The sequence below is a fragment of the Acipenser ruthenus genome, chromosome 5 (genome assembly GCF_902713425.1).
Source record: "Acipenser ruthenus chromosome 5, fAciRut3.2 maternal haplotype, whole genome shotgun sequence".
Lineage (NCBI taxonomy): Eukaryota > Metazoa > Chordata > Actinopteri > Acipenseriformes > Acipenseridae > Acipenser > Acipenser ruthenus.
Window position 1 is genome coordinate 7,379,283 of NC_081193.1, and position 27,611 is coordinate 7,406,893.

At 41.0% G+C, this 27,611-nt stretch overlaps 1 protein-coding gene across 2 annotated transcripts in view; it reads left to right on the plus strand.

Annotated features, from left to right (window-relative positions):
- LOC117403067 (consortin-like) overlaps positions 1–22,149 on the plus strand; it is a 44,361-nt gene extending 22,212 nt beyond the window's left edge. For both annotated transcript variants that reach the window (XM_034004950.3, XM_059023585.1), the window contains exons 4-11: positions 3,314–3,344; positions 3,709–3,795; positions 5,223–5,337; positions 9,592–9,613; positions 9,721–9,820; positions 14,063–14,940; positions 19,427–19,565; positions 20,274–22,149. In XM_034004950.3, the coding sequence (XP_033860841.3) occupies positions 3,314–3,344; positions 3,709–3,795; positions 5,223–5,337; positions 9,592–9,613; positions 9,721–9,820; positions 14,063–14,940; positions 19,427–19,565; positions 20,274–20,482 (1,581 nt within the window). In that variant the 3' untranslated portion in view covers positions 20,483–22,149. The remainder of the gene's footprint in view (positions 1–3,313; positions 3,345–3,708; positions 3,796–5,222; positions 5,338–9,591; positions 9,614–9,720; positions 9,821–14,062; positions 14,941–19,426; positions 19,566–20,273) is intronic.
- Positions 22,150–27,611: the final 5,462 nt, after the last annotated feature.

The following is a 27,611-nucleotide window of genomic DNA, read 5'->3' on the forward strand; positions in this document are numbered from 1 at the left end:
GAGAGCAATATACTACTTCCTGCAGTACAATACTGTCCAAATAATGCTTAAGAGGGTGTAGTAACACAGTCTGTTCCAACACTGCTTTTATACAGACAGAGGGTTTGTAAGTAATCAACAAAAGTTGGGACACCTGTAGGAATTGTTAGCGTCAACTTTCAAGGCTTAATTTACTTCCATTGCTGCAGAACAGCTGTAAGTTGTTAACCCATTACTTGTTCCCTGAAAAAGGCCTTTTTGTATAACTCTGAAATGTACATTATTTTTCAGTTTTTGGTAACCTAAACTTTTTTTTTTAACCTCTGGCAGTTTACCGCTTACCTTTGTACCATTTCAGGTTATTCACTGGACTTGAACTGCTTAAATTTCAATAAAAACTGGAAAAATGGGGGTGTTCTAAAACTTTTGAACGGTAGTGTATATGTATATATATATATATATATATATATATATATATATATATATATCTCAAATGTTTCAAATGTTTCCTTTTATAGCACTTTAAAGACAGTGTGGTTAAAAACGGTCATAAAATGCCTGGCTCTGGGGTGACATCTATGACAAACACTTGCCTGAAAAGGGGTGAATGCATGAATTCATGATTATTGTGTCTTGTTTCTTCAATGTTATCCCCACAGTGCATAGAGATTGTGACAATAGGGAATATTTTGGAGATACAGTAAGTATTTAACACCTACGCTATACAGTATTACCATATCTGTGTTCATTCAGTCATCCAGTTTAGTTCTGTAATGCCACTTGGTATGACCAGTACTTGGTACAAGTTCATGCATACAGCTTCTTTAGCAGCCTCTACTTAGCTACACACTTTCCCAGTGAGTTGTTGTATGGTTGTCGTCACTCTAATGTCCAGTGAGAAGATTAAAGTCCTGGCAGTGACTGAAAAAGGCATGTCTTTATGACTAGCATACATAGAATTTCCTTTCAGGTTAATGGCACTACTCCTTTATTTTGTATATATTATTATTAAACGACCATAAATGTCTTGTAGTACAGAATAAAGGTCATTTGTTTAAATTGACTCCAAAACATTTGCTCTCTGCAGCCAGTTCTTAAGCCCTGTGTTTCAGAAGGTGTATTGTTGCAAATAACGTTAAGTAATCAAAAAATTAAAACAAAACAAACCCTTTCCACAGAAGTTTTGTCTTTAATTAGCTATGTTGGGCTTGTTTTTTTTTTTGGGGGGGGGGGGGGGGGGCTCTGTTTTGGCAGACATGTGAGAACAATGACCTGTAAATCTGCTCTCTGTGCTGGTATTTGTACCACATGTCTGCCTCTTTTCAGAAATGGCAAATTACAAGAAAAGTGTTTGATTGCCATATATAGCCATGTTTCTGAACACACCGCTGTTAAAGATGTATTTATTACACAGGCATGAAATTGCACACGGGTTGGACAAAAAAAATAAAAAAGTTTTGGTGTGAGTCCACCCTTCTGTAATTCTGGAGAGATATGGGAACATTACTCAATGTGTACCACCTCTATCCCTCGGGGGGGGGAAATGTGCGTAGAGTCATAAAAATGTAACAAGTAACTTGCTTTACAAGATTGCTTTATTATAGTACTAGCATGTTAACATTATTGTTTTTTAACCTTGCAGTAGGTGAAATAATTTGAGTTCTGCAAACTGCATACAAACTAATAAACTCTTGATGATTTTCATGGGGGCTGGTAGTGCTTTTTCTCCAGTGAATTAATTTTTTTTTAAACCCAGAACTACTGTATGCTCACCGTCTGTGGGGACACAAAAAGCAGTATAGACTTTTTTCCTCAAACCTACCTAACCCTAACCCTAAGCCTAAACCCTCCTTAAACATTATCTTCAGTTTTGAACAGATTATGCATGTCCCTGGCAATGGCCTTTCCAATTTTACATATAAAGAGTCGCTTCTCAATAGAGGTGAAACTTGGTTAGAACGAATGTGACTCCCTACTGCATATCTGAAATTACGGATGATGGAGACCTGCAGTTCTGTGTGCGTTGTTTTCTCTGTGGACCCACTCAACACACCTGCTTTCATCCAAATGGTGACTCAAAAGATTGCACCCTGCTGTGCTGATGGAATGTCCCAGATCTGTTCTGTTGGGAGTCATTTCATTTCCACATGATACATTTCTTGGGAAAAGATTACATCAGCAAGGTAATGCATGGTTCTGAGTTTTGCAATCTTCTAATAGCTAAGGGTGGAAAATGAAATAGTCTTGATTATTTTTGGGAGAACTGGGATTGGGTTGGGACAAGGTGACCCAATTCAATCTCTGTAAGTCTCAAAAGTGATAAGAAGTAGAAGACTTTGTTTCATACACTGACAGACACACATGCGTAGCTTCCAGCTCACTGTTCAAAACAGGTGCATCTTGTGCAGTGCTGAAGATTCTTGTGATTTGGTCCACTGTAGCACATATGTTACTTGTCTCTATACTGTATGTTGCCCTTGTCTGCAGGCTTAATCCATCATGACCCACTTGTAACAAGTTTAGATTTTTTCTGTATGTGATATTTGTACATATACCTAATTTTATTATTTGTGTGTTCTGTTTATTGAAATATATTTCCCAGTATTTTCTTGGGTGTCCTGTCGACAGGCAACAGTTCCATTCGAATCACAGCTAAAGAGAAAAAGAAAGAAAATACTGTCTTTGTTTATTTTCCATATATGTTTGTGATGCTAATGTGTACCACAACCACTGAGCTTTCAAGTGCCACTCCCAGAATAATGCAAGAGCAGAAATGTGTTTACCAACTCCATTCCCCTCATTCCTCCTGTGTTTCTTCAAAGAGACCCTATTGTGTGTGCAGCCTCATCAATGGCCCTCTGCTGTGCTGCGGGGGCTTGGCCCTGGCACTTAGGATTTATGTAAATGTATTGTTATTGCTATTAGCAACAGTGCAGCAAAGCAAGGGCCCCTGGGTTCAGACTCCCACTGTAATAGAAATGCTAGAGTTGAATTCTTGACAGTTCCACTGTTTGTCACAAGAATGAAAACTGCTTCGCTTCTTCTGCAAAGGTGGTAGCCATTGGTAGGGAAACTTACCGTACGTGTAAAGTATCATATTTGTAGTACGTATATACTGTGTGTAGAATGGGTTTTGTGATTGCATGCTTTTAAACATGGTGTTCGTAGTTGTATTTCTTCTTCAAATAATACACATTGTGTTTTTTCAGCTGGCAAGTGATATTGTCTAAGCAAAGCCATGTGCAATTCATGAATGAATTGGAATACTGTATTGTCAGGACATAAAAATGAATTAAAACTTCTATTTAGGCCAATTTATTTTATTTTTTTTCAGATAGCTGAGACCTACTTCCAAGAACATGATTGTATCCTTACTTTGTTTGGAAAAATGTGAAATGGTTCAACCTTTTTTTCAGCTGCTATTTTGTGTCTGAAAATAGCTGGGTCAAGGCTTGCATTCTTCATTCAACATGTTTTCTGTCAGAACAGTGCTTTCTTTAAAAATGTTGACTCAAAAGCACCATGAGGCAAACGTTTGTTTATGCGGTTGCTGTACTTCCAGTAAGCTGGTTTCAGTGAACGCCCTGTGTGTGGACTGTATAGCAGAACATTGCTGAGCATTGTGTTCCTTTCACTAATGCACTGCTCGGTCACCCCAACCTTGCCCTGGTCTGCTGTACGATGAAAAACACTCGGCTTTCCGTTAATTTTCTTTAACAACCCTTCCAGATGATAAAGCTGTCCAGTTCATCCAGCTGGAAAGACTGTACCACGAGCAGCTGCTGTCTAACTTGTCAGCCGTTCAGAAGCAGTGGGGTATGTACCATAGAGGCAACTGCCACTTTTCATCTGTGTGTCATCAACAGGTATCCTAGTAAGAGTTTTCTGCTTTTGGGACAAATCTGGCCAGTTGTCACAAATGGGTTGTTCTGTGAAAATCTAACAATTGTTGCATTGAATAAGTTATCTATGTCGGAGTACTGGCAAGCCCAAGACTTTGTGATGATCAAACATATGTGCATGTTTAAAGATACCTATGTGGCATCTTATAGAATTACATTTTGTTTATTTTAAAGATTGACTATTAAATACATTTAAATATATTAGAACTCACTGATCATTTTATGATCATTTGTGAACATTTATTATTATTATTATTATTATTATTATTATTATTATTATTATTATTATTATTATTATTTATTTCTTAGCTGACGCCCTTATCCAGGACGACTTACAATTGTTACAAGATATCACATTATTTTTACATACAATTACCCATTTATACAGCTGGGTTTTTACTGGAGCAATCTAGGTAAAGTACCTTGCTCAAGGGTACAGCAGCAGTGTCCCCACTGGGGATTGAACCCACGACCCTCTGGTCAAGAGTCCAGAGCCCTAACCACTACTCCACACTGCTGCCCATTTGAAATGTCCTGGTTCATTTTGTTGAGGTTTTTGTAAACCAAATTATAAAAAAAAACTACTTACCCACCAGAAGTCTTCTGCCATACATGAGATTAATCCTTTAACCCGAGAACTATTTATTCTCTTGTGCCTTCTATTGCAGAGCTGTGCACAATTAAAAATAAATAAATCAATACATAAATAAGAATAAATATACAAAATAATAATGAACACATCCCAGCGTTATTGTTGCAATGAAAGAAATGCTGGAGGTATTTTAATGGCCTATTTTTGTAGGCGCCAACTTAAGTTGAATACAGACTGAATACTCATGTTTTTAAACAGTACTTATTTAAAATAAATGATCAATATAGGCTGATCATTTGTTAATTTTCAATAGCAAGTCCTTTGATTATTTGCTGCTACAGCACTGTATGTCTAGCGTGATTCACCAGCAATTCAGAGACCTGGATGATTTATTATCCCATTACAATGTGAGGACATCCTTTGTCTTCTTAGCAGAGTGGCATTCACGACTATCGGTAATTTCCATAAAATGGTATACCAGGATTAAGATTTGCTGTTGAAATCTTGACAGGCTTTCCTCCACATGGTGGCGCATATACTGTAGGCCTGACAGCACTGTAATGGCCTGGCAGCCTAGTTGTTGAATGCAGGGCTATCAGTGACTGTCGATGGATCAGATACAAAGAACCCCTCCAATGACACAGAGGAGCAGTGTTTTTTTTTTTTTTGGGGGGGGGGGGGGGGGGGTTGTAGTTGGCTTTCAAACAACGTGATGTATGTCTTTTAACGCCCCCTCGGGTGGTTTTTAGAATCAAGAAGGAAAGTCGCCCCGTCTCAGGAGACCAAGCCCTTTGGAAACTCTCTGAACACTCTGGAAGCTCAGGAGCTGGCAACGCTGACGAAGCTCTGCATGACACACCGAAGGTAAGAGGGAATCCTTCAGAAGCGTGAGGTCTATAGGAGAATATGCCTGGCACACCTCCATTCTTATCCTCCATGGGTGCTGCATCAAAGGAGGCAAGTATTGTATTTAGTTGAGGCGCTCGTAATACATTCATTCAGACACACTGTACATAATGTGCATACAATATATCTGCCTGCCATTTCTGATGAAGCTTGCTATTGGCCATTTATTAGCACATGTTCTTGAGAATATCAGAATGTGTAGGTCATGGTGGCTTACTTATTCTGGATTTATGTGTGTACTGTATATTCACCATGGCTCGCTGTTTATAATGAAATAACCAGCATTACAGTCTAAGTGATACATACAAACCTATTTTAAAAGTGTAATTTTAGGGACATACCCAAGCATCACTGCCCTTTTTAACCCTGTCATGCTTGTGCCCTTTTTACACAGGGCACTAGACCTGGTAATCATGTACTTATAGCCCTCAAGCCAGACCAGCCTGCCTGTTTAGATTTTCATAATATTTCATTGGGCTTGGATGCAGGAAAGACATTTTTCACACAATCGCCCTCTACCCAAATACCAAAGTGACCTACAGCTGTGGCCTATAGTTGTTTCTTTTGATTTACAATCCTACGATTCTAGGTGATGCTAAACTTTTAACAGTAGCTGCAAATGTTTGTCAAGTTTAAGAAACCAAAAGAGATCTTCTTGGTGTCAGGGGTCTGTACAGCTGTAGCTGGAGAATGCACACGCTCCATTCATTACACTCGCTGCGCTGGAGAATGCACACGCTCCATTCATTACACTCGCTGCGCTGGAGAATGCACACGCTCACTCCATTCATTACACTCACTGCGCTGGAGAATGCACACGCTCCATTCATTACACTCGCTGCGCTGGAGAATGCACACGCTCCATTCATTACACTCGCTGCGCTGGAGAATGCACACACTCCATTCATTACACTCGCTGCGCTGGAGAATGCACACGCTCGCTCCATTCATTACACTCGCTGCGCTGGAGAATGCACACGCTCCATTCATTACACTCACTGCGCTGGAGAATGCACACACTCCATTCATTACACTCACTGCGCTGGAGAATGCACACGCTCCATTCATTACACTCGCTGCGCTGGAGAATGCGCACGCTCGCTCCATTCATTACACTCGCTGCGCTGGAGAATGCACACGCTCGCTCCATTCATTACACTCGCTGCGCTGGAGAATGCACACGCTCGCTCCATTCATTACACTCGCTGCGCTGGAGAATGCACACGCTCGCTCCATTCATTACACTCGCTGCGCTGGAGAATGCACACGCTCGCTCCATTCATTACACTCGCTGCGCTGGAGAATGCACACGCTCGCTCCATTCATTACACTCGCTGCGCTGGAGAATGCACACGCTCCATTCTACACTCGCTGCGCTGGAGAATGCACACGCTCGCTCCATTCATTACACTCGCTGCGCTGGAGAATGCACACGCTCGCTCCATTCATTACACTCGCTGCGCTGGAGAATGCACACGCTCGCTCCATTCATTACACTCGCTGCGCTGGAGAATGCACACGCTCCATTCATTACACTCGCTGCGCTGGAGAATGCACACGCTCGCTCCATTCATTACACTCGCTGCGCTGGAGAATGCACACGCTCCATTCTACACTCGCTGCGCTGGAGAATGCACACGCTCGCTCCATTCATTACACTCGCTGCGCTGGAGAATGCACACGCTCGCTCCATTCATTACACTCGCTGCGCTGGAGAATGCACACGCTCGCTCCATTCATTACACTCGCTGCGCTGGAGAATGCACACGCTCCATTCATTACACTCGCTGCGCTGGAGAATGCACACGCTCGCTCCATTCATTACACTCGCTGCGCTGGAGAATGCACACGCTCCATTCTACACTCGCTGCGCTGGAGAATGCACACGCTCGCTCCATTCATTACACTCGCTGCGCTGGAGAATGCACACGCTCGCTCCATTCATTACACTCGCTGCGCTGGAGAATGCACACGCTCGCTCCATTCATTACACTCGCTGCGCTGGAGAATGCACACGCTCCATTCATTACACTCGCTGCGCTGGAGAATGCACACGCTCGCTCCATTCATTACACTCGCTGCGCTGGAGAATGCACACGCTCCATTCTACACTCGCTGCGCTGGAGAATGCACACGCTCGCTCCATTCATTACACTCGCTGCGCTGGAGAATGCACACGCTCGCTCCATTCATTACACTCGCTGCGCTGGAGAATGCACACGCTCGCTCCATTCATTACACTCGCTGCGCTGGAGAATGCACACGCTCCATTCATTACACTCGCTGCGCTGGAGAATGCACACGCTCGCTCCATTCATTACACTCGCTGCGCTGGAGAATGCACACGCTCCATTCTACACTCGCTGCGCTGGAGAATGCACACGCTCGCTCCATTCATTACACTCGCTGCGCTGGAGAATGCACACGCTCGCTCCATTCATTACACTCTCTGCGCTGGAGAATGCACACGCTCGCTCCATTCATTACACTCGCTGCGCTGGAGAATGCACACGCTCCATTCATTACACTCGCTGCGCTGGAGAATGCACACGCTCGCTCCATTCATTACACTCGCTGCGCTGGAGAATGCACACGCTCCATTCTACACTCGCTGCGCTGGAGAATGCACACGCTCGCTCCATTCATTACACTCGCTGCGCTGGAGAATGCACACGCTCGCTCCATTCATTACACTCGCTGCGCTGGAGAATGCACACGCTCGCTCCATTCATTACACTCGCTGCGCTGGAGAATGCACACGCTCCATTCATTACACTCGCTGCGCTGGAGAATGCACACGCTCGCTCCATTCATTACACTCGCTGCGCTGGAGAATGCACACGCTCGCTCCATTCATTACACTCGCTGCGCTGGAGAATGCACACGCTCGCTCCATTCATTACACTCGCTGCGCTGGAGAATGCGCACGCTCGCTCCATTCATTATACTCGCTGCGCTGGAGAATGCACACGCTCGCTCCATTCATTACACTCGCTGCGCTGGAGAATGCGCACGCTCGCTCCATTCATTACACTCGCTGCGCTGGAGAATGCGCACGCTCGCTCCATTCATTACACTCGCTGCGCTGGAGAATGCGCACGCTCGCTCCATTCATTACACTCGCTGCGCTGGAGAATGCGCACGCTCGCTCCATTCATTACACTCGCTGCGCTGGAGAATGCGCACGCTCGCTCCATTCATTACACTCGCTGCGCTGGAGAATGCGCACGCTCGCTCCATTCATTACACTCGCTGCGCTGGAGAATGCGCACGCTCGCTCCATTCATTACACTCGCTGCGCTGGAGAATGCGCACGCTCGCTCCATTCATTACACTCGCTGCGCTGGAGAATGCGCACGCTCGCTCCATTCATTACACTCGCTGCGCTGGAGAATGCGCACGCTCGCTCCATTCATTACACTCGCTGCGCTGGAGAATGCGCACGCTCGCTCCATTCATTACACTCGCTGCGCTGGAGAATGCGCACGCTCGCTCCATTCATTACACTCGCTGCGCTGGAGAATGCGCACGCTCGCTCCATTCATTACACTCGCTGCGCTGGAGAATGCGCACGCTCGCTCCATTCATTACACGCTGCGCTGGAGAATGCGCACGCTCGCTCCATTCATTACACTCGCTGCGCTGGAGAATGCGCACGCTCGCTCCATTCATTACACTCGCTGCGCTGGAGAATGCGCACGCTCGCTCCATTCAGTACACTCGCTGCGCTGGAGAATGCGCACGCTCGCTCCATTCAGTACACTCGCTGCGCTGGAGAATGCGCACGCTCGCTCCATTCAGTACACTCGCTGCGCTGGAGAATGCGCACGCTCGCTCCATTCAGTACACTCGCTGCGCTGGAGAATGCACACGCTCGCTCCATTCATTACACTCGCTGCAGTAATTTGTGTGTTCAGTCACCACAAGGAGCTTCCACATCAACCAGGCCTGAATGTAATCAGCGGATTCTGATTGTTGCAGATTATGATGGTTCAAGCATATGCTTCGTTGCTGTGCTTTGAGCAATTTGAGACTAGAGATAGTTTCAACATGGGGAAAAGTGCGTAGCTAAAATGCGGACGGACTACAGCCTTAATCGCTCTTTCCATTTTGCACAGTTTGTAAGAGGAAATAAACACAGTTTATATGTAATAAAACTAGTATATAGTATTTACAATCAGCAAAACTTTTTTTTCCCTTTATTTTCCACAGGCCCACTCTTACTGCTGAAAAGGTAAGAAAGTGCTATATTTCAAACCAGCTCATGCTGTGCTCTTTCCTTGCACTGCTTTTTATTTTCACTCTTTGTTCTGGAGGTAATGTCCTATAATTTCTTTTCAGCCTGTTGCAGCTGAGAATGCATTGAAAAACAGCCTTATTCCTTTGAAGAAAGCTGGAGAGCAAGGGAAACCCGACCCGAAAGCCACTACATGCAGTTCAGGTATTATTATTTGTTTATTTAGCAGACGCCTTTATCCAAGGCAACTTACAGAGACTCGGGTGTGTGAACTATGCATCAGCTGCAGAGTCACTTACAATTACGTCTCATCCGAAAGACGGAGCACAAGGAGGTGAAGTGACTTGCTCAGGGTCACACAAGGAGTCAGTGGCTGAGGTAGGATTTGAACGGGGGACCTCCTGGTTACATGCCCCTTTCTTTAACCACTGGACATTTGTGTGTTGTGCTGAGAGGGAAGTATTTTCATAGGTGTACGATGCAACCTGCAGATAGTAGATTTATTGAGATGTGCTTTGTGCAGTTTTGCTGCTTTTCAGTGTTCAGATTGTTGTGATTTTGTCTGTACATATTTAAACCTGCCAGTTGTGGGTTCTCATTGTGCTAGTTTATGTCCCAGTGCGTTTCTTGCAATAAACCTCTCTAACTGTTTAGTCGCTAAATTGCAGAACACAACCTCCTAGATTAAAAAAAAAAGTGTTTAGTTTTCATAAGAGTGTTGATCTAAGACATTCATGTTGGCTTTTTCAGCAAAATCCATCCGTTTAATAAAGCCAAACAGTTTGTCTACTTGACATAGTTTCTTTTCGTTTTCACAGTTTGACTAAATAGTTTAATGTTATGGATGCATGACAGCACAACAGAGCCATTGGAAGATTTGTGATAGCCTGCTAGATGTCAGAGGTGTTAAGTGTCATAGCTACTTGTCAAAGGTTGTGATTTTGGATTGGTCACCTGCGACCAGGCTTTTTAGTTGCTCTGTATGTGTACTGTAACAATGGTATAATTCGTTGTAAAAATCTTCTGAGAATATAGAATAAGAAGAGAGAAGTAACATATTTATTATTAAAGACCATTATTAACCCATTGGGGACCAAATATACAGTATATTCCAATGTTTTGATTCAAACACATGCTCCCTTGAGAAAGATATGTACAACATATCGAAATGTTGGGCAGCTGGCTCTTTGAGCTAATATATATATATATATATATATATATATATATATATATATATATATATATATATATATATATATATATATATATATACAGTGCCTTGCGAAAGTATTCGGCCCCCTTGAACTTTGCGACCTTTTGCCACATTTCAGGCTTCAAACATAGATATGAAACTGTAATTTTTTGTGAAGAATCAACAACAAGTGGGACACAATCATGAAGTGGAACGAAATTTATTGGATATTTCAAACTTTTTTAACAAATAAAAAACTGAAAAATTGGGCGTGCAAAATTATTCAGCCCCTTTACTTTCAGTGCAGCAAACTCTCTCCAGAAGTTCAGTGAGGATCTCTGAATGATCCAATGTTGACCTAAATGACTAATGATGATAAATAGAATCCACCTGTGTGTAATCAAGTCTCCGTATAAATGCACCTGCACTGTGATAGTCTCAGAGGTCCGTTTAAAGCGCAGAGAGCATCATGAAGAACAAGGAACACACCAGGCAGGTCCGAGATACTGTTGTGGAGAAGTTTAAAGCCGGATTTGGATACAAAAAGATTTCCCAAGCTTTAAACATCCCAAGGAGCACTGTGCAAGCGATAATATTGAAATAGTAGGAGTATCAGACCACTGCAAATCTACCAAGACCTGGCCGTCCCTCTAAACTTTCAGCTCATACAAGGAGAAGACTGATCAGAGATGCAGCCAAGAGGCCCATGATCACTCTGGATGAACTGCAGAGATCTACAGCTGAGGTGGGAGACTCTGTCCATAGGACAACAATCAGTCGTATACTGCACAAATCTGGCCTTTATGGAAGAGTGGCAAGAAGAAAGCCATTTCTTAAAGATATCCATAAAAAGTGTCGTTTACAGTTTGCCACAAGCCACCTGGGAGACACACCAAACATGTGGAAGAAGGTGCTCTGGTCAGATGAAACCAAAATCGAACTTTTTGGCAACAATGCAAAACGTTATGTTTGGCATAAAAGCAACACAGCTCACCACCCTGAACACACCATCCCCACTGTCAAACATGGTGGTGGCAGCATCATGGTTTGGGCCTGCTTTTCTTCAGCAGGGACAGGGAAGATGGTTAAAATTGATGGGAAGATGGATGGAGCCAAATACAGGACCATTCTGGAAGAAAACCTGATGCAAAAGACCTGAGACTGGGACGGAGATTTGTCTTCCAACAAGACAATGATCCAAAACATAAAGCAAAATCTACAATGGAATGGTTCACAAATAAACATATCCAGGTGTTAGAATGGCCAAGTCAAAGTCCAGACCTGAATCTAATCGAGAATCTGTGGAAAGACATGAAAACTGCTGTTCACAAATGCTCTCCATCCAACCTCACTGAGCTCGAGCTGTTTTGCAAGGAGGAATGGGCAAAAATTTCAGTCTCTCGATGTGCAAAACTGATAGAGACATACCCCAAGCGACTTACAGCTGTAATCGCAGCAAAAGGTGGCGCTACAAAGTATTAACTTAAGGGGGCTGAATAATTTTGCACGCCCAATTTTTCAGTTTTTTATTTGTTAAAAAAGTTTGAAATATCCAATAAATTTCGTTCCACTTCATGATTGTGTCCCACTTGTTGTTGATTCTTCACAAAAAATTAGTTTCATATCTTTATGTTTGAAGCCTGAAATGTGGCAAAAGGTCGCAAAGTTCAAGGGGGCCGAATACTTTCGCAAGGCACTGTATATATATATATATATATATATATATATATATATATATATATATATATATATATATATTCTCACAAACAAGTTCCTAGTTAGCCAGGCTTCTCCGATACAAATAAATGGGACTCACCATTCTAAAACCAGAGTACCAACCCAAAGGCCTCTGTATTAGTCCACACTTTAAATTCCTTCTGCCCATTGCATAATGCATGATGTGAAAGCATAGTGTGTCCAGGGTGCAGGAAAGCCACTGAGCTTTATCAGCTGGGAGAGCAGGGCAGTGTCTGTTACCTTAGGTTCGTGCCACACTCTTTGTGTTTGTGCGGTTTCACTTTCACATACATGCATGATGCTGTATTCATTCCAGGACAGCCATCTGTCTGCACAGTGATTCACTAACATGGGGGTTCTCAGCTCAGTGTCAGACAGGTGGAATACAGACAAGGGTGTTTGTTCTGTAACTTGTACTGCCCACATTTATTAAAGGGACATGCATACCCTATAATGCCTGGCCTGCATTTAATATTGGAGTGTGGCAATAGTAAAATGCTAAACCACTGTAGGAATTATTTGTATTAAAAATGTAGTTATGCAGGTCTTCTCATTTCTAAAGCAGTCTTGTTCCCCTGCTGGTAGGTACAGGAATGACACCAGTTTTATGACACTTCTCATTTTGTGCTGTAGTGCTCTGTAGTCCCAGTCCTGTTCAATCAGACACTAAAATATGAATAGTTGTACATACAATACTTGGCCTATCATAATGTATGATAATCTTACAGTTTTTAACTAAAAATCTAATTTTAGGCATGAATTCAGTCATAAGTGATAGCTCTGTCTCCGTGTTTAGGGGGAAGTTCAAAATAACTTCCAATTTAAAAGATTTCGTAGTACGTTCGCTCACATTTTTGCCACTTGACCTTCTGTGTCTGAAAGTTTGATTGGATAGCTCCATAGAACAACGAGCTTTCAGATGATTCTATTTGCTAGAACACAAAGACTAAAATAGTAACTTTACTGTGGTTTAAATGGATATGTGTTCCATAGAGATACTGCATGAAAGGTGCGTATAGATACATTAAACATTTACAGTACATCTACTACCCTCACGTACATTTTGCAATGTTTTAAATGTAATCAGGAATGTAGTTAAAGTTTAAATGTGTAGAAGAATTTTGCACAGCATGCAAGTGTAGGTGTGTGTGTGTGTGTGTGTGTGTGTGTGTGTGCATGTGTGCGTGTGCTGTCTGTCTCAGTCTTCAACATGTTAGTGAATGTTTACTACAGCATTTCTTTTATAGCGATTATAAAGAGTGCAGGTCCAGAAGCAGTTACTATTTAGAACGATGAAATAAACAGCTAAAGATATCCTTGTTGTTTTTATCTTTTGAGTGTGGTGGATAATGTTTACATGAAAAAAAATGCACTCATTGAATAATGAATCCACTTTACGAGGTATTATTAAATGAAGTGGAGACATGAGTAAAAAACAAATCTCAGAGCACCTAAAGCCTGTTAGGTCTGTTGTGATGAGTCTGTACTAATTGGATCCTTGTTTCTTCCCTTATCAGGTAGCGGACCTGACACAGAAGCACCGAGGGAGGAAAAGGAAGGCAAACAAGCGAGCATGTCGGACGGAGGGTCTGTTTCTGGAAGTGAGACCAGCAGAAGTGAGTTTGTGGGCAGCCACCAGTGGGAGCCATTGTGCACTAGATCATCCCAGGCTTCTGAGCCACTTGGCCAGCCCTTCACTGACTCTTTGTTTACTAAGAGCACTGGTGGGGAGGGCAGCTGTTTCCAGCCAGCAGCAGAGGCAGACGAGCTCCCTGAAGACATGCTGACAAATGCAGAAACCTCAGAGCAGCAGGAGGGGGGGGAGGGGGAGGAGGAGCTGGAGCTGCTGCTGTCCGAGAGAGCACAGCTGCTTGACACAGCGCAAAAGAAACCTGTCCCCAGGCAAGCCAGTCCAGAACAGCAAGCAGGCGGTGTACAATATGACTCCTCTGCCCGTGGGGAGCAGGCTGGTGAAGGGAATCACCTGGGAGAAGAGGTAAAGGTGAAAGGCAAAGGTTTGTTGTCCTCACCTCCTCGAGAAGAAGCAAGGGACAACTCTGAGAGCACCCCAGCAGGGAATGAAGCCCCCCAGTCAGAGCACATGAGTGAGCCAGGGGAGCTGGAAGGACAGGGAGGTGGTGAGGAGGAGAAAGAGGAGCTGGGTCTGGAGGAAGGCGAAGCAGACTTGGAGAGCGAGGATGGCTTGAAGGCCTCGGAGAGAGCAGAGGAGATGGAGGAGAAGGGCTTTCCTGACAGGGATGTTGCCTCTTTCACGGGCAGATCTGTGGCTGAATCTGAGCTGGACACATCCCCCCTCGGCTTCTTGGATGCGTGGGGTCTGGACGACAGTGCGCCCTCCCTTGATGACCTCGCAAAGAGGATAGAGATTGAGGAGGTGAGTAACATTCCTTGAATCCCTAGTGTCTAGGGCTCTCAAATAGGACAAGTCATTTAGAAATGTGACTAATATAGGTTTAATCCCTGCAGTTTTACTTTTCACTCACCATTATACCATAGTGGCCATGAATATTGCTTCACTTTGTATTCAACCATGCTCAACTTGTTTGAGATAAAATTCCTGTTTATTACAGATTTTGGTAGGGCGTCATAAACTTTTCAATGTAAAAGTACATCCTAAAAGAAATGCTGTCAATTGTTTTGAAATAATTTACTGTAGCCCCTGACTACTGCCAGCAAGTGTGTGTTTGTGCTCTTTGTTGCCATGGTAATCACAGTGTATTGGTTAGTACTGTAGTCTCTTTTGAGTAAGCTGTTGCTATTACTTCATTTTCTTGGATACTTTACACTGTTGTGCTACCGTGATTAAAATCAAATCATAAGGGTGATTGCATTGACAGATTCATGCTGGTGATATACTCGTCTTCGGATATATACTGAATATGTCATAAACTGTTGTGTGGAAAGATACCAAATAAAACAGTTGCAATACACTTGGCAGCCATTTAAGTTGGTGCATGAGTCGACACAAAATGAGCTGAAACTAATGGCACTGAAGCTTTTTATTGTATTGTTTTTGTAATCTTTTACAGACCCTTGTATAGTAGAGCAGAGAAGTCCCCTGTTTTGTACACACAGCACATGGGCATTCTGAATATGCATTTTTCTGAACTTATACAAACGCACACAGCCAGATGATATTTGCAAAGACGTCCAAGCATGCAGAGCAAATAAGCAGAAAGTGGACACTGCAGATTTCATTCTTCCTTTACCAGCACGTGAATAGAGGTTGGGTGGGAGGCTCCATAAATAATGCTTTATTGCCCTCCTATGTACAAGATTATGTTTAGATGATATTTTAAAATCCTGCTGTATTATACAAGGCTTAAAAAAACATGATTTTTATTTATTTAAAACTCCATAGCCAAGGTCAATACAATAGTTTTCAACATGCAACACTTCTGTAAACAGCATGAAGTGATCAGATGGGTGTTTCAGCAACACAGGACAGTTAACCAGCATTTATAGAGATCCCATTTTCTAATGTAGGTGAGGCTGGAAAATCAGGCTTAGCCTTATGTTGCATACTTCAAACTCAAAACAACAAACCTAATGAAAAAATGGTAAAACTGCAAATAAACCATTTGGAGGTTTTGCTTTTTGTCAAAAAATGAATAAATAATCTTTTGAAAGGAGATTCCTACAATGCTTTGCATGAAAAAATATTCAAGAGCATATTATATGTACACTAAAAACAGAAGAGAATAATCAGCTGAAAGTCAGCTGCACACAATAATAACAAGTGTGTGTGCGTGTGCATGTGTTTATCCTGGCAACTAAAGTATTAGGGATCATAGATTTATCTTTTGTTATGTAAACATCACATTTAAATTACAATTGAAAGTGCAGTCTAGAGTTTGAATGCCAATACTACCTACCTTTGCTAAAACATATAAAGTTTCCTTGCTAAATTAAATTCCAAGGCATTTTATTTGACATTGTACCACCCTTGCAAGAATGTTGTGGTTAAATTGCACCAGACTTGCAGAAATGTGAGGTATACATGTTTCAGTTGGTTCTCGTTTTATATGCTAAACATAGCAACATCACATTTGAAAGAAACAGCACAAACTTTAAGCATTCTGTTATTTAAGGTTTTAATTTTGTATACATTTCTTGGGTTGCTTGTAATGCTATTTTTTTAAAGGAAATGTTTTCTAATTATTTCTATTTTTAAAATGATTTCCATTATAGAAAACAAAACAGTGATTGTCTAGTAACACTGGACACTTCTGCAAGGGTGATAATTGGTAGGATGGTAGAAATCAGGTAATGTGTAATTAGTTTTTCTTGGGGAAGCACTAAGACACATAGGAATGCCTTGTAGCAAGGGAATTTATAAAGATTGTGTACCATTTCAGGCAATTATGCAGTTTGTCAGTATGATTAAGTGCCAAATTCCATTGACTTGGAAAAATCATTTTGAGAATGTACTGTAGATTTGTAAAACAAACAGAGAAAAGTGTAGCAATATTTATTAACCACGGACAGGGGGTGCAGATCCTCAGCAAAAGGCTGTATAGTTACAGTATGTGTCACACTTTATAATGTCCATAGTGAATGGAAATCCTAGTAATCTACATTTAATACTCAAAGTTCTTATTTTGTAAAAGCATACTTGCCATGAATATACTGGTATAATACTTTACTTTTATCCAAAGCGACTTACAGAAAATTTAATAAAATATAAAAGTATAGAAATTACAGGCAATAAAAATGCAAAACAAATACATATATGCAAAATAATTTTAAATAAAGAAAATCCGAAAAGAGATATAAATATGAATTTATGGATAAAGATTGAGTAAGTGGGTTTTGAGAAGATGGCAAAAAGCAATAAAAGACTGTAAAATTCAATAAAAGACGGCGAAAACCAGTAAAATACTTGTAACAATGGATATTGCTCCACATTCGCTCTGTTAAAACTGATGATTCCCACAAGCATGTTTTGGCAGATAAATAGTTCATTTAATTGCACTCTTGAATTAGGCCTCACAATGTAATTGTTGCACCAGGGAGCAGTAGTGATGTTGCACAGTTTACAGTACTGTGTACACGGAAGAAAATAAATCCAGCCTGGCTCTTCCAGTAAATCCAACTCCCCAAAGGTCTCCTTGGTTGATTATTTAAAAATTCTTATTTTTAACATTTTTATTTCAGATTCTGTAGTCTCCGTTCATTCCACACAATACATTGCCTATAAGCTGCTAGCACCCTCATTTTCACTGTGACATCTTTCTTTACACTCACATTCCCTTTGTGCCAAAGCTGGCTCTACAGGAATTTCAAACAGCACTATAAATGTGTGAGTCACAGTTTCATACAGAGGCTGTATTCAGAAGCTTAACCGAAGAAGAAATGAGGACCTGTAATGAATTCAAACACAATGGTCTATGTGGCTGTGACAGGAGAGACATCTTGCTTTGCCGTGCCTGTGCTTTGAGATTTTCATTTATTTATATATTATTGGTGTCAAAAGAAGTATAACAGATCCAATATAAAAAAAAATCACTGTTTTTTCTAACCCTTTATAAGAGACAGCAGTATAAAAATGGGGGGGTGGGGGGGTTGGGAAGCACCCAGTCTAGTTGTTGTTATTTTCGACCCTGCCGTATGCCATTTTAATTATTTACAGTAAAAGTCATTTGTATGAAATGTCATTGTAAAATATGTGTGCAACAATAAATTGACCCCTGTATTTATTGTTCTGTAGAAATGTTAGAAATGAATTTAACATGTTTAAAGTTAATGAAGTTGCTGGCCTTTCTCATCTACAGCCATGTATGCAAACCGGTCTCATTGTTCTATTGCACAGTTATGGACCCAGTTTAATGCAAACTGGAAAATATCCACTTATGTTGTAATTATTATTATTATTATTTGTTTATTTAGCAGACGCCTTTATCCAAGGCGACTTACAGAGACTAGGGTGTGTGAACTATGCATCAGCTGCAGAGTCACTTACAATTACGTCTCACCCGAAAGACGGAGCACAAGGAGGTTAAGTGACTTGCTCAGGGTCACACAATGAGTCAGTGGCTGAGGTGGGATTTGAACCGGGGACCTCCTGCTTACAAGCCCTTTTCTTTAACCACTGGACCACACAGTCCAGTTTCTTATCTCTGTTACAGCTCCTTTCATTGTGCATCTCAATGGAAGGTAGTGAGTTTGGGAATTTATTGACAGAATGGAAACACCGAAAACACTGCAGTTATTTTCAATTAAAGACGAGTATAGCAATGGCTCTTAAGAGCCTTTTAGTGGAGAACAACTCATCATTCTCTCCTTAAGGCAGCTTATCATGTGACAATTAAGTAGCCTTATCGGTACTAACTGTACATTAAGTGATATCCGAGGGGAAAAAATAGCATCTCTTAAACTTAAAGCCCTTTGTATCATTGATTGGTTTTCCATTTCAGAAGGGCTGTAGTATTCTTGAGATTTGTGAACATGACCCTGTACTTACAGAAATAAAAGCAAAAAGGGAAAGAGTGGGAGCTGTACTGTTTTCTTTAGCTAATACAAATTGGCCTGAGAGATTTAATCAGGGTTCTCCCTTTCAGCCGGGCGAGGCACCTGGCCAAGTGGCTGTCACCGCCCAGCTGAAAAATCCAGAGCTGCCCGTCTTGCAGATGCTATTGTGTCTTTAACGATAAGGGCTGGTTCATACTTCTATCACAGATGAATGCGATATGTCCGGCGCAGACAGCTATAAAAGCTACGCAGCTTCACTCCGACCATGCAGTAAAAAGTGCTAATCTTTGTGTTTTATACAGCAGTTTTATTTTTACTCGGTACTGTATATTGAAGCTGGGTGTGTGGACTGCAGTTTTTCGACTCACAGATCCCCTTCCTGTCCACAGATAACCCCAGCAGAGGGCCTGGTGTCCATCCTGAAGAGAAGAGGCTCGCTTGACAGAGCAGAAATACCTCCTATGAAGGTGAAACGAGGGTCGAAACGGAGAGTTCGATTCCAGGAGACAGACGACATCCTCGACCAGGGTAAGAGAGAATCCCCTTTCCTCTTGAATCTGGTTTTACTTTCCTGTACTGTGTTTTACATACATTTTAACCTGCTAGTCTTATCTTTTAACATTGCACCTGTATACAAGTTCATGAAATATATATGCCCACTTTCTTACAGTTATTTTCTGTAAAGTTAGTTTGGTTGATTTATATCAACATATACCCCGCTGGGATAAGCCACAGCTGTGTTTTACAGTATCAGAGAATCCATGTGGATTGCATCAGCTAATTATATTTAACCACAGATAGGTGGTTAATGCATTCTAGGGTGATTTCCCCAGGGCTGCACAATGCTATAAAATAATCCAGCTTTTGTATATCCTGGCATAGTATAGGTGATCAAACCCTGTAGTGATAAAAGGTTTTTTTAGATTAATAATGGAAATGGTATTCCTTATTATATTTTTTTGTGTGTGTGATTTGAAAGTAACATGTTTTCTGATTCTGTTTACATTGTTTATTTTATTCAAACCCTGGAGGAAAAAAAAAAAAAACGGTCCCTCAGCATCCCAATCCTAACCACAACACCATAATTGAACTACTGTAGTAGCAACCTGTCAAAATCAAACATGTAGTTCATATGAAAAATAACCTGTTTCAGCCACCGCCCATGTAATTCATTACTCATACTGTTCTCAGACCCGGTTCTCAGATTCATGTTCTTTGTTGTTTTTGCCTCTGCAGATGAAGTGGGAATGGACTCCTGCCTCTTGTTGGTTCTGCTATGTGTTGTGACGGTTTTCATCAGTGTGGGCGGCACTGCTTTGTACTGCACCTTTGGGGATGTGGAGTCCAGCGTTTGCATTGACTTTTCAAACAACGTAGACTTCTACTTCACCCAGATGCAGCAGGGGGTCCAGGATCTCAAACACTGGCTCTCCCCCGGCTCATAACAGAATGCATCTGCACACTCTCTCTTGTTCTTACTCAATCTTTCTCTCATCTCCCTCCCTATTAAATCACAGAACAGTGATTGCATAGAAGGACCCAACATAAGGCATTACTTCAGCACATTTAAACCTCAACGTGGCTGAAGTACGGCTAATGGTCCCCGTAAATTTGAGCATCAAGCTTCAGCGTGGTGGTGAAATACATGAAGCCAGTAGTAAGAGGTGTGCTGGATTTGAAAGACGATTCTTCAATACTTCACCTTTTCACAATAGCTGTAAAACAGAAGCTGCTCTCCTGTCGCTCTATTTCCTCATTAACCACAGACATGCAACAGGACATGCTGAAGCGTGCCTGCTGATTAAGCAGCCTGTCGAAGAAGGATACGTCATACTGCCATGGGTGAAATGGTTTTAATGTATTGAAGAAGAAAAACACACACACATATATATATATATATATATATATATATATATATATATATATATATATATATATATATATATATATATATATGTGTGTGTTTTTCTTCTTCAATACATATATATATAAAAATGTTTAGCATTAAACATAAGTCTTAACTTTAACAGTACTGTTAAAGAAAAAAAGAAATGTATATTAGTTTTTTTTTTTTTTTTAAATATTTATCCTTTCAGGTTTTGTGTCCTGCTCAGACTGGGAACGTCTGTTTTGAACTGATTTACAGTTTGTAGGCAGCAGTGATTTGTAAGCTCTCAATTTTAAAAATGTAACTGAGCTGGGATAGGTAGCAATATGTTAAACATTGGGCATTGAAACTTGTTTGTCGGGGTGGGGCCCGTAGCTAGTCAGATTGTTAGATTGTTCTAAATGCACAATCAAATTTGTTGTGTAGGATTTTGCTCTAGTATTCCAAGTACTGTAGTTACCTCCTTGGATGGTGAACTGGCTTCATTTTATTTCCATTTTATTTGATATTCTTTTTATAATATTGATGTTTTACTTTAGGTTATGCACTAACCTTGTTTTTTTTCAGGGCTCACAACGTAAAAACTCTAAATTTAAAGAACCAAAACGTCCTTTCACTGCAGATGCTGTGTCACAGTGAACAGAAACTGTAATCAAAATAAAAAAGCAAAACAGTCACCATTTAAAATGAAGCAAAATAAGAGAATATGAAGCTTTATAGATTTTTTGAATGTGTCTCTGGCTGGATCAGTTGACACAGTTCTTTTAAATTGTGTGGTTTGAACTATTTATTAAGTATAAAGAGCTGTACGGAAAAGATAAGAAACATCAAAAAGGATACTTTTTCAATCAAAATTGTATTGAGATGCATGTGTTCCTCTGTTGTACTGTTTGAAATTGATGTGTAGTTTGTGTACTTTTTGTGTTCTCACCTTTTGTGTTAAATGTTCCACAAAAAAAATACATGATTTTTATTTCCGTTTCATATTACCAGACATTGCCTGGTCTAGAGTGCGTACCACTAAAATATGTTAACTTGAATATTATGTTAGATGTCAACAGCATACCTGTGACTTTATTTTGGCAGTGTTTAATTAGCTGAACTGTGTATATCATGTACCCATAACTCATGCATCACCACGTTTTAATGGCTGTCCACATTTTATTTAATGTTGTGTTGTAATTGCTGAACAAGGGAACATAAATGAAATGATTTGGATGGGAACTTGTAGTGTTATCTTTTGTTTGTGTGTGTGTGTGTGTGTGTGTGTGTGTTATATGCCTCTCTATAAGATGCTCTCAGCAAAGTTTAAGCAGTTATAGCTAAATAAATAAGGCTATACCTATTGTGACCACTATAATGTAGATCTCACAAGTTCAGGTTTTGAAAGAAGCACATGTTATAGCAGAAATGTAGTGTGCCTCAGGCAAGATTTGTGTAATTATTTCATTAGCTAAAATATCTTTAATGTTTGGAGTGTTCTGTCTTTCTGAGGAGACAAGCCAGGACTATCCCTGACCAAACAGTGTTTCTGGGGAATTAGTCATTGGGCAGCTGCAGCCTAACTGTATAATGTGTTTTGGTGAGATCAGTGTGGACACAAGAAAAAATAATTCTTAGCTGTTTTTTTTTTTTTTACAGTACTGATAAATTGTCTATGCAGTGGTGTGCAGGAAGACAGTGTTCCAAAAGCTCTTGATGTGAAAGGATACCAATAAGGGAAACAGATACAGATGTATTAACTGCACAGAAGAAATCAGAAGTTGAGTTAGCTGAAGTAAATAAAACATAGGAATTCCTCTAGTCTATATTCTTGTCTCAAAATTAGCGAAACTATTTGCAAAAGAAGCAGTTTCCTGTATTTCATAATAGTTTGGTTTGATTTTAAAATTGGTATTTACCTGGTGCTGTAAATTATGAACTGGAGTTTATATATTAAATGTATATAATGTTTGGAGTGTACAGTATATATTTAGGTCTGTGGCCTTCCTGTAACACTGACTCAAACTATGAACACATGTCCATGCGTCATGGATATTGTTTTGTTTTGTTTTTCAAAATTCTGTCAAAACCTATTACCAGTAAGGCTGCAGGCTTTCCAATTGCTTTACTTAATTTGATGCCTCTGGTAAGGTTATACCCAATCTACGATACATGATTTGTTTTATATATCATACCTACAGCAGCAATTGAGGCAAGTGCTCCTTCCTGTGGCTTCATCTTTGCTGCAAACTGCAAATCAGGAGACTCTCTCTCTCTCTCTCTCTCTCTCTCTCTCTCTCTCTCTCTCTCTCTCTCTCTCTCTCTCTCTCTCTCTCTCTCTCTCTCTCTCTCTCTCTCTCTCTCTCTCTCTCTCTCTCTCTCTCTCTCTCTCTCTCTCTCTCTCTCTCTCTCTCTCTCTCTCTCTCTCTCTCTCTCTCTCGGGATACTGGTTCTCTGGCCAGGTGTAGCACCAATCTTTGAAATACACTGCTAGTTTTATAGAAGATCATCTTATTTATTGCTGGTGAGTGCAATGTTCATGATGCATATCTCGGTTCCATGTGTTTTTATTGGTATGATCCAGTGGTCCAAAGTATTGTTTCTTTGCATCGATTTTTCTATATATAATTAACATGTATGCAGTGTACAATGGAGTTGCGTAGATTGTCCTGCAAATGTGCACTATTTTACAACATATGCACTGTGTAGATTGGTGGATTCCAATTACATTTTAAATGACATACAATATTATTTCTGTCCTGTCGTAGTTAAAAAGGAATACAATGGAAAAAGCAATGAGAATCATGTAAATAAACTTTATAATGAGGAGGTAAATAATGTGGTCTAATTCTATTTGCATTACAAGAAAAGAAAATGTTTCTTCAAATCATCTCGATCCTGGTTTATGTTTTCTGTACTGGTCTATGGGTTCGTTTTTCAGTCAAATGGTCTGCTTGTTCAGATCAGATAAACTTAACTGGATCTTCCGATTAGTACTCTGCAAAATGTGACTCGTTTTGTTTTGTCGTTCAATCCTGAAGTTAGTTCACCTGGAGAAGACGAAACCACTGGTATACTGCAGTTCACCCTAATTTGCAATTCCCATCATTTCACAAAAACAACAAGCCTGTCAAGTCTCTATCTCTGGGAATTTTCTTTAGTATTTTATTGGTGGCTATTTTTTTTTCACTCTCACTGTTATGTTCTCACACTCTCTTCCCTCCAGCTAGGTAAAGCTGAATACAGGGTATAAAGTGAACGCTATCTTTGTGAAAAAGACACTGAGCTTGAATGATTCTGGTAAGTGTAGTCCTGCTGTGAAAGGTACCAGAATGCATTGTGATGTGAGTTGAAAGGCCTGAACTGTCCCAAACTGTCCTAGTGTACATGGAGTCATATGGTAACCCAATGTATGGCTACTTCCTGCTTTAATCATTTAGCACGCCTGCTTCATTTGAATGAATGCTTTACTGGACAGCTTACCCCATTGGGCAAAAGGAGAATGGATTGATGTATTGGTAGATCCCATGGTCTACTACTGGCATTTAATTATTATGCTAGCTAGTATATAACATCTTGCTCAAACTGTTGTGTGCTTTAAAGTGGTTGTAGTTAACAAAATACTTTCATAAATCTGTCCTGTCCACTTCTGGTCACTTTTGTAGGTCTGAAATTTGCACTTTTGAAATAAAGATCGTATCGCCTTGCATTGCAGGAAGTGTATTTCGCTTGCTCTTCCTGGGTCATTTGAGCTCAGCTGTGTCTTCTGGGTCAAGCTTCTTACAGGCTGCAAAGCAGGAGAGTCATTGGGGGAACCAGCTGATTGGTTACTGACAGGAAAGCAGGCCGTAAAGGGGTGGGTGCAATGTTTTATCTCCAGGTGAAATGACCATGAAAGTGCAAGGCTATCAGAAAACAAGACCTTAAAACAGATTACTTTAATCTAGTGTACAACCAGCTAGTGCCGCTTCAAGCTCAAACAAACGACATGTATAGTAAGCAACAACCTGCATCGACAGTCACAGACAGGGATTACTGTATATTACAGTGAGGAGATGTATGGAATCTTTCTGTTTGTCCGACAGCCTGTCACACTTAGTATCCAGAGAACCGGTTATGTTTGTGATGATGAAGCTTCTATTTTAAATTTTCTTTTTTTAAATTTAGTCGTTGCCAATCAGTTTTTTTTATTATTTTCTCCCCAATTTGAAATGCCCAATTATTTTCAGGCTCAGCTCACCGCTACCACCCCTGCGCTGACTCGGGAGGGGTGAAGATGAACACACGCTGTCCTCCGAAGCGTGTGCCGTCAGCCACCCGCTTCTTTACACTCTGCAAACTCACCGTGCAGCCACCTCAGAGCTACAACGTCGGAGGACAACGCAGCTCTGGGCAGCTTACAAGCAAGACTACAGGGGTCGCTGGTGCGCGGTGAGCCGAGGACACCCTGGCCGACCTAACCCTCCCTCCCCCCGGACAACGCTCGGCCAATTGAGCGCCGCCCTCTCGGAGCTCCCGTCCACAGTCGGCTGTGGAATAGCCTGGACTCGAACCGGCGACGTCCAGGCTATAGAGCGCATCCTGCACTCTAGCAAGTGCTTTTACTGGATGCGCCACTCGGGAGCCCCGATGATGAAGCTTCTAAGGGACGTTATTTTTTGACAGGGTTTTTGATAATATCAGATAAACTAGTATTCTATTGATGTTATTGTACAGAACACTATAGTGCCCTCTAAATGAAGTGTTTTTTTTTTCTTTATATGAAACTTGCTAAGAAGTGTTTAAACATAGTTTGGACATTTTTCAGCACGTTATTGAGTGTATCCGAATCTAGGGTATACAGTATGTAGAGGCATCTGTATATCAAACTCCATCGACTGTATGTCATTCTTACATGGTCATACAGTGGTCAGAGTGCTTTTTCATGTTACTGGTATTGTTGCTCTAATTTTGGATTTACAGCTGGGGCAGGGGGTGGATGCCACTTACATGCTTGTTTATTTGGAATATGCATGACCGTGGCAATTTCTGACAGCACTTCGGTGATAAAGAGCTCATCAGGCCAGGTGAAAACATCGATTGAAGAAATAATAACACGTATGTGTTAAGGAGGGGTGTCTCTAAATAAATCTACGTGTTTAAAAATACAATCGTTTTAAAAAGAGAAGGCTTGGAATAGGAAGTGAGGCAGACTTTACATTATACAGATAGGGGACAAGTCGCTACCGGAACTCTTTGGATCCCCATGAAGTACCGCTTCGACAGGGACAGAAGAAAAGGCTGAGATGACTATCTTGTCTATATAGAAGATCTTTGATAATACACTCACTCATACCCATCATGCCTACTGGCACATAGGGCAGCAACAAAGTTTCTCCATTGTTGGCGGTCCTAGGCAATTCTCTCCACAGAGCCCCAGGATTGACCCATCTGCTTCAGCCTCTGCCTCCACAGTTCTGCGCCAGGTTGTTTTTGGTCGCCCGCGTTTCCTTTAGCCTTCTGGCGTCCATCGTAATGCAATTCTGGTGATGCTGCTGCTTTCCATCCGAAGTACACGGCCATCCCAGTTCCACCTCCTTCTGGTGATGATGGTTTTCATGTCTTCCTGTTTGAGTTTTTCAAGAAGGTCCTTGTTTGAGATCATTTGAGGCCAGAAGATCCGCATAATTTCTTGCATGGTCATCCAGCAGCATTCTGAACCATATAGAAGTGTAGATAACACCAGCTTTGGTATATTTTGAGTTTAGTTTTCCTACTGTATAACTGTGACTTTTAGATCTGTTTCAATTGGATGAATGCTGTTCGTCTATTTCTAATGTCCTCGCCGGCTCCACCATCTCTTCAAATGATGCTCCCAAGGTATGTGAATTCAGGGTTTACTGACATTACATTCGTCGTCTTGATACTGAGCTTCAGTCCAACTTGCTGTCCAAAGTTTTTTCTTGCAGGTGAGCTATTGTATGCGATAAAAGGGCTAAGTCATCTGCATAATCGAGATCTTCAAGATCAGAAAATGGTGACGACCTAATCCCTCTTCGTTGGTCCTCTGTGGTACACAGTACACAGTACATAGTATAGTCAGGGATCCAAGTGCAAGAAAAGCTCTTAAAAATGGTTTAATAACATGACACCACCGCCTACAATTGTTTGGACACTTATTTTAGTAAGGTCAAACCCTACTGTGATAGAATCAAGAGGCCTGCTTTGTCGGAAATATTGGCTTATATATCAAATAAGCCTTAATGTATCTGTACTCCTATACCCAGTTTTCAATCATTTCGAATCCCCAGCATCAACCCCAGTCTCTTCTTCGCGCACACACACTGCACACTGAGTTAAAACAGTCTCTAGCTCAGCCAACAAACCTTGATATTTGTATTTATTATGTTTTAGGTACAGTACTTGTCAGTCGTAAATAATGGTTGTTGACTAGTTTTATTTGATATTTAATTTACCGGAGTCCAACCCTGAGTGCAACTCGTGTTAGTCAGTAAATGAGCAAAGCTGTTCAGAAATCCCCCCCCCAAAAAAGAAAAAAAAGTGTGTATTGGTAGGGTCTTTACACTGCCAAGATTATATGTTACATATATAGTTTAAAAGAGGGATTGATTAAAATTAAAGGATTGTAGTGCACAAATGCCTTTTTTTGCTATAATATATATACAGTATATATACTTTTATTTGTTTATTTAGCAGATGCCTTT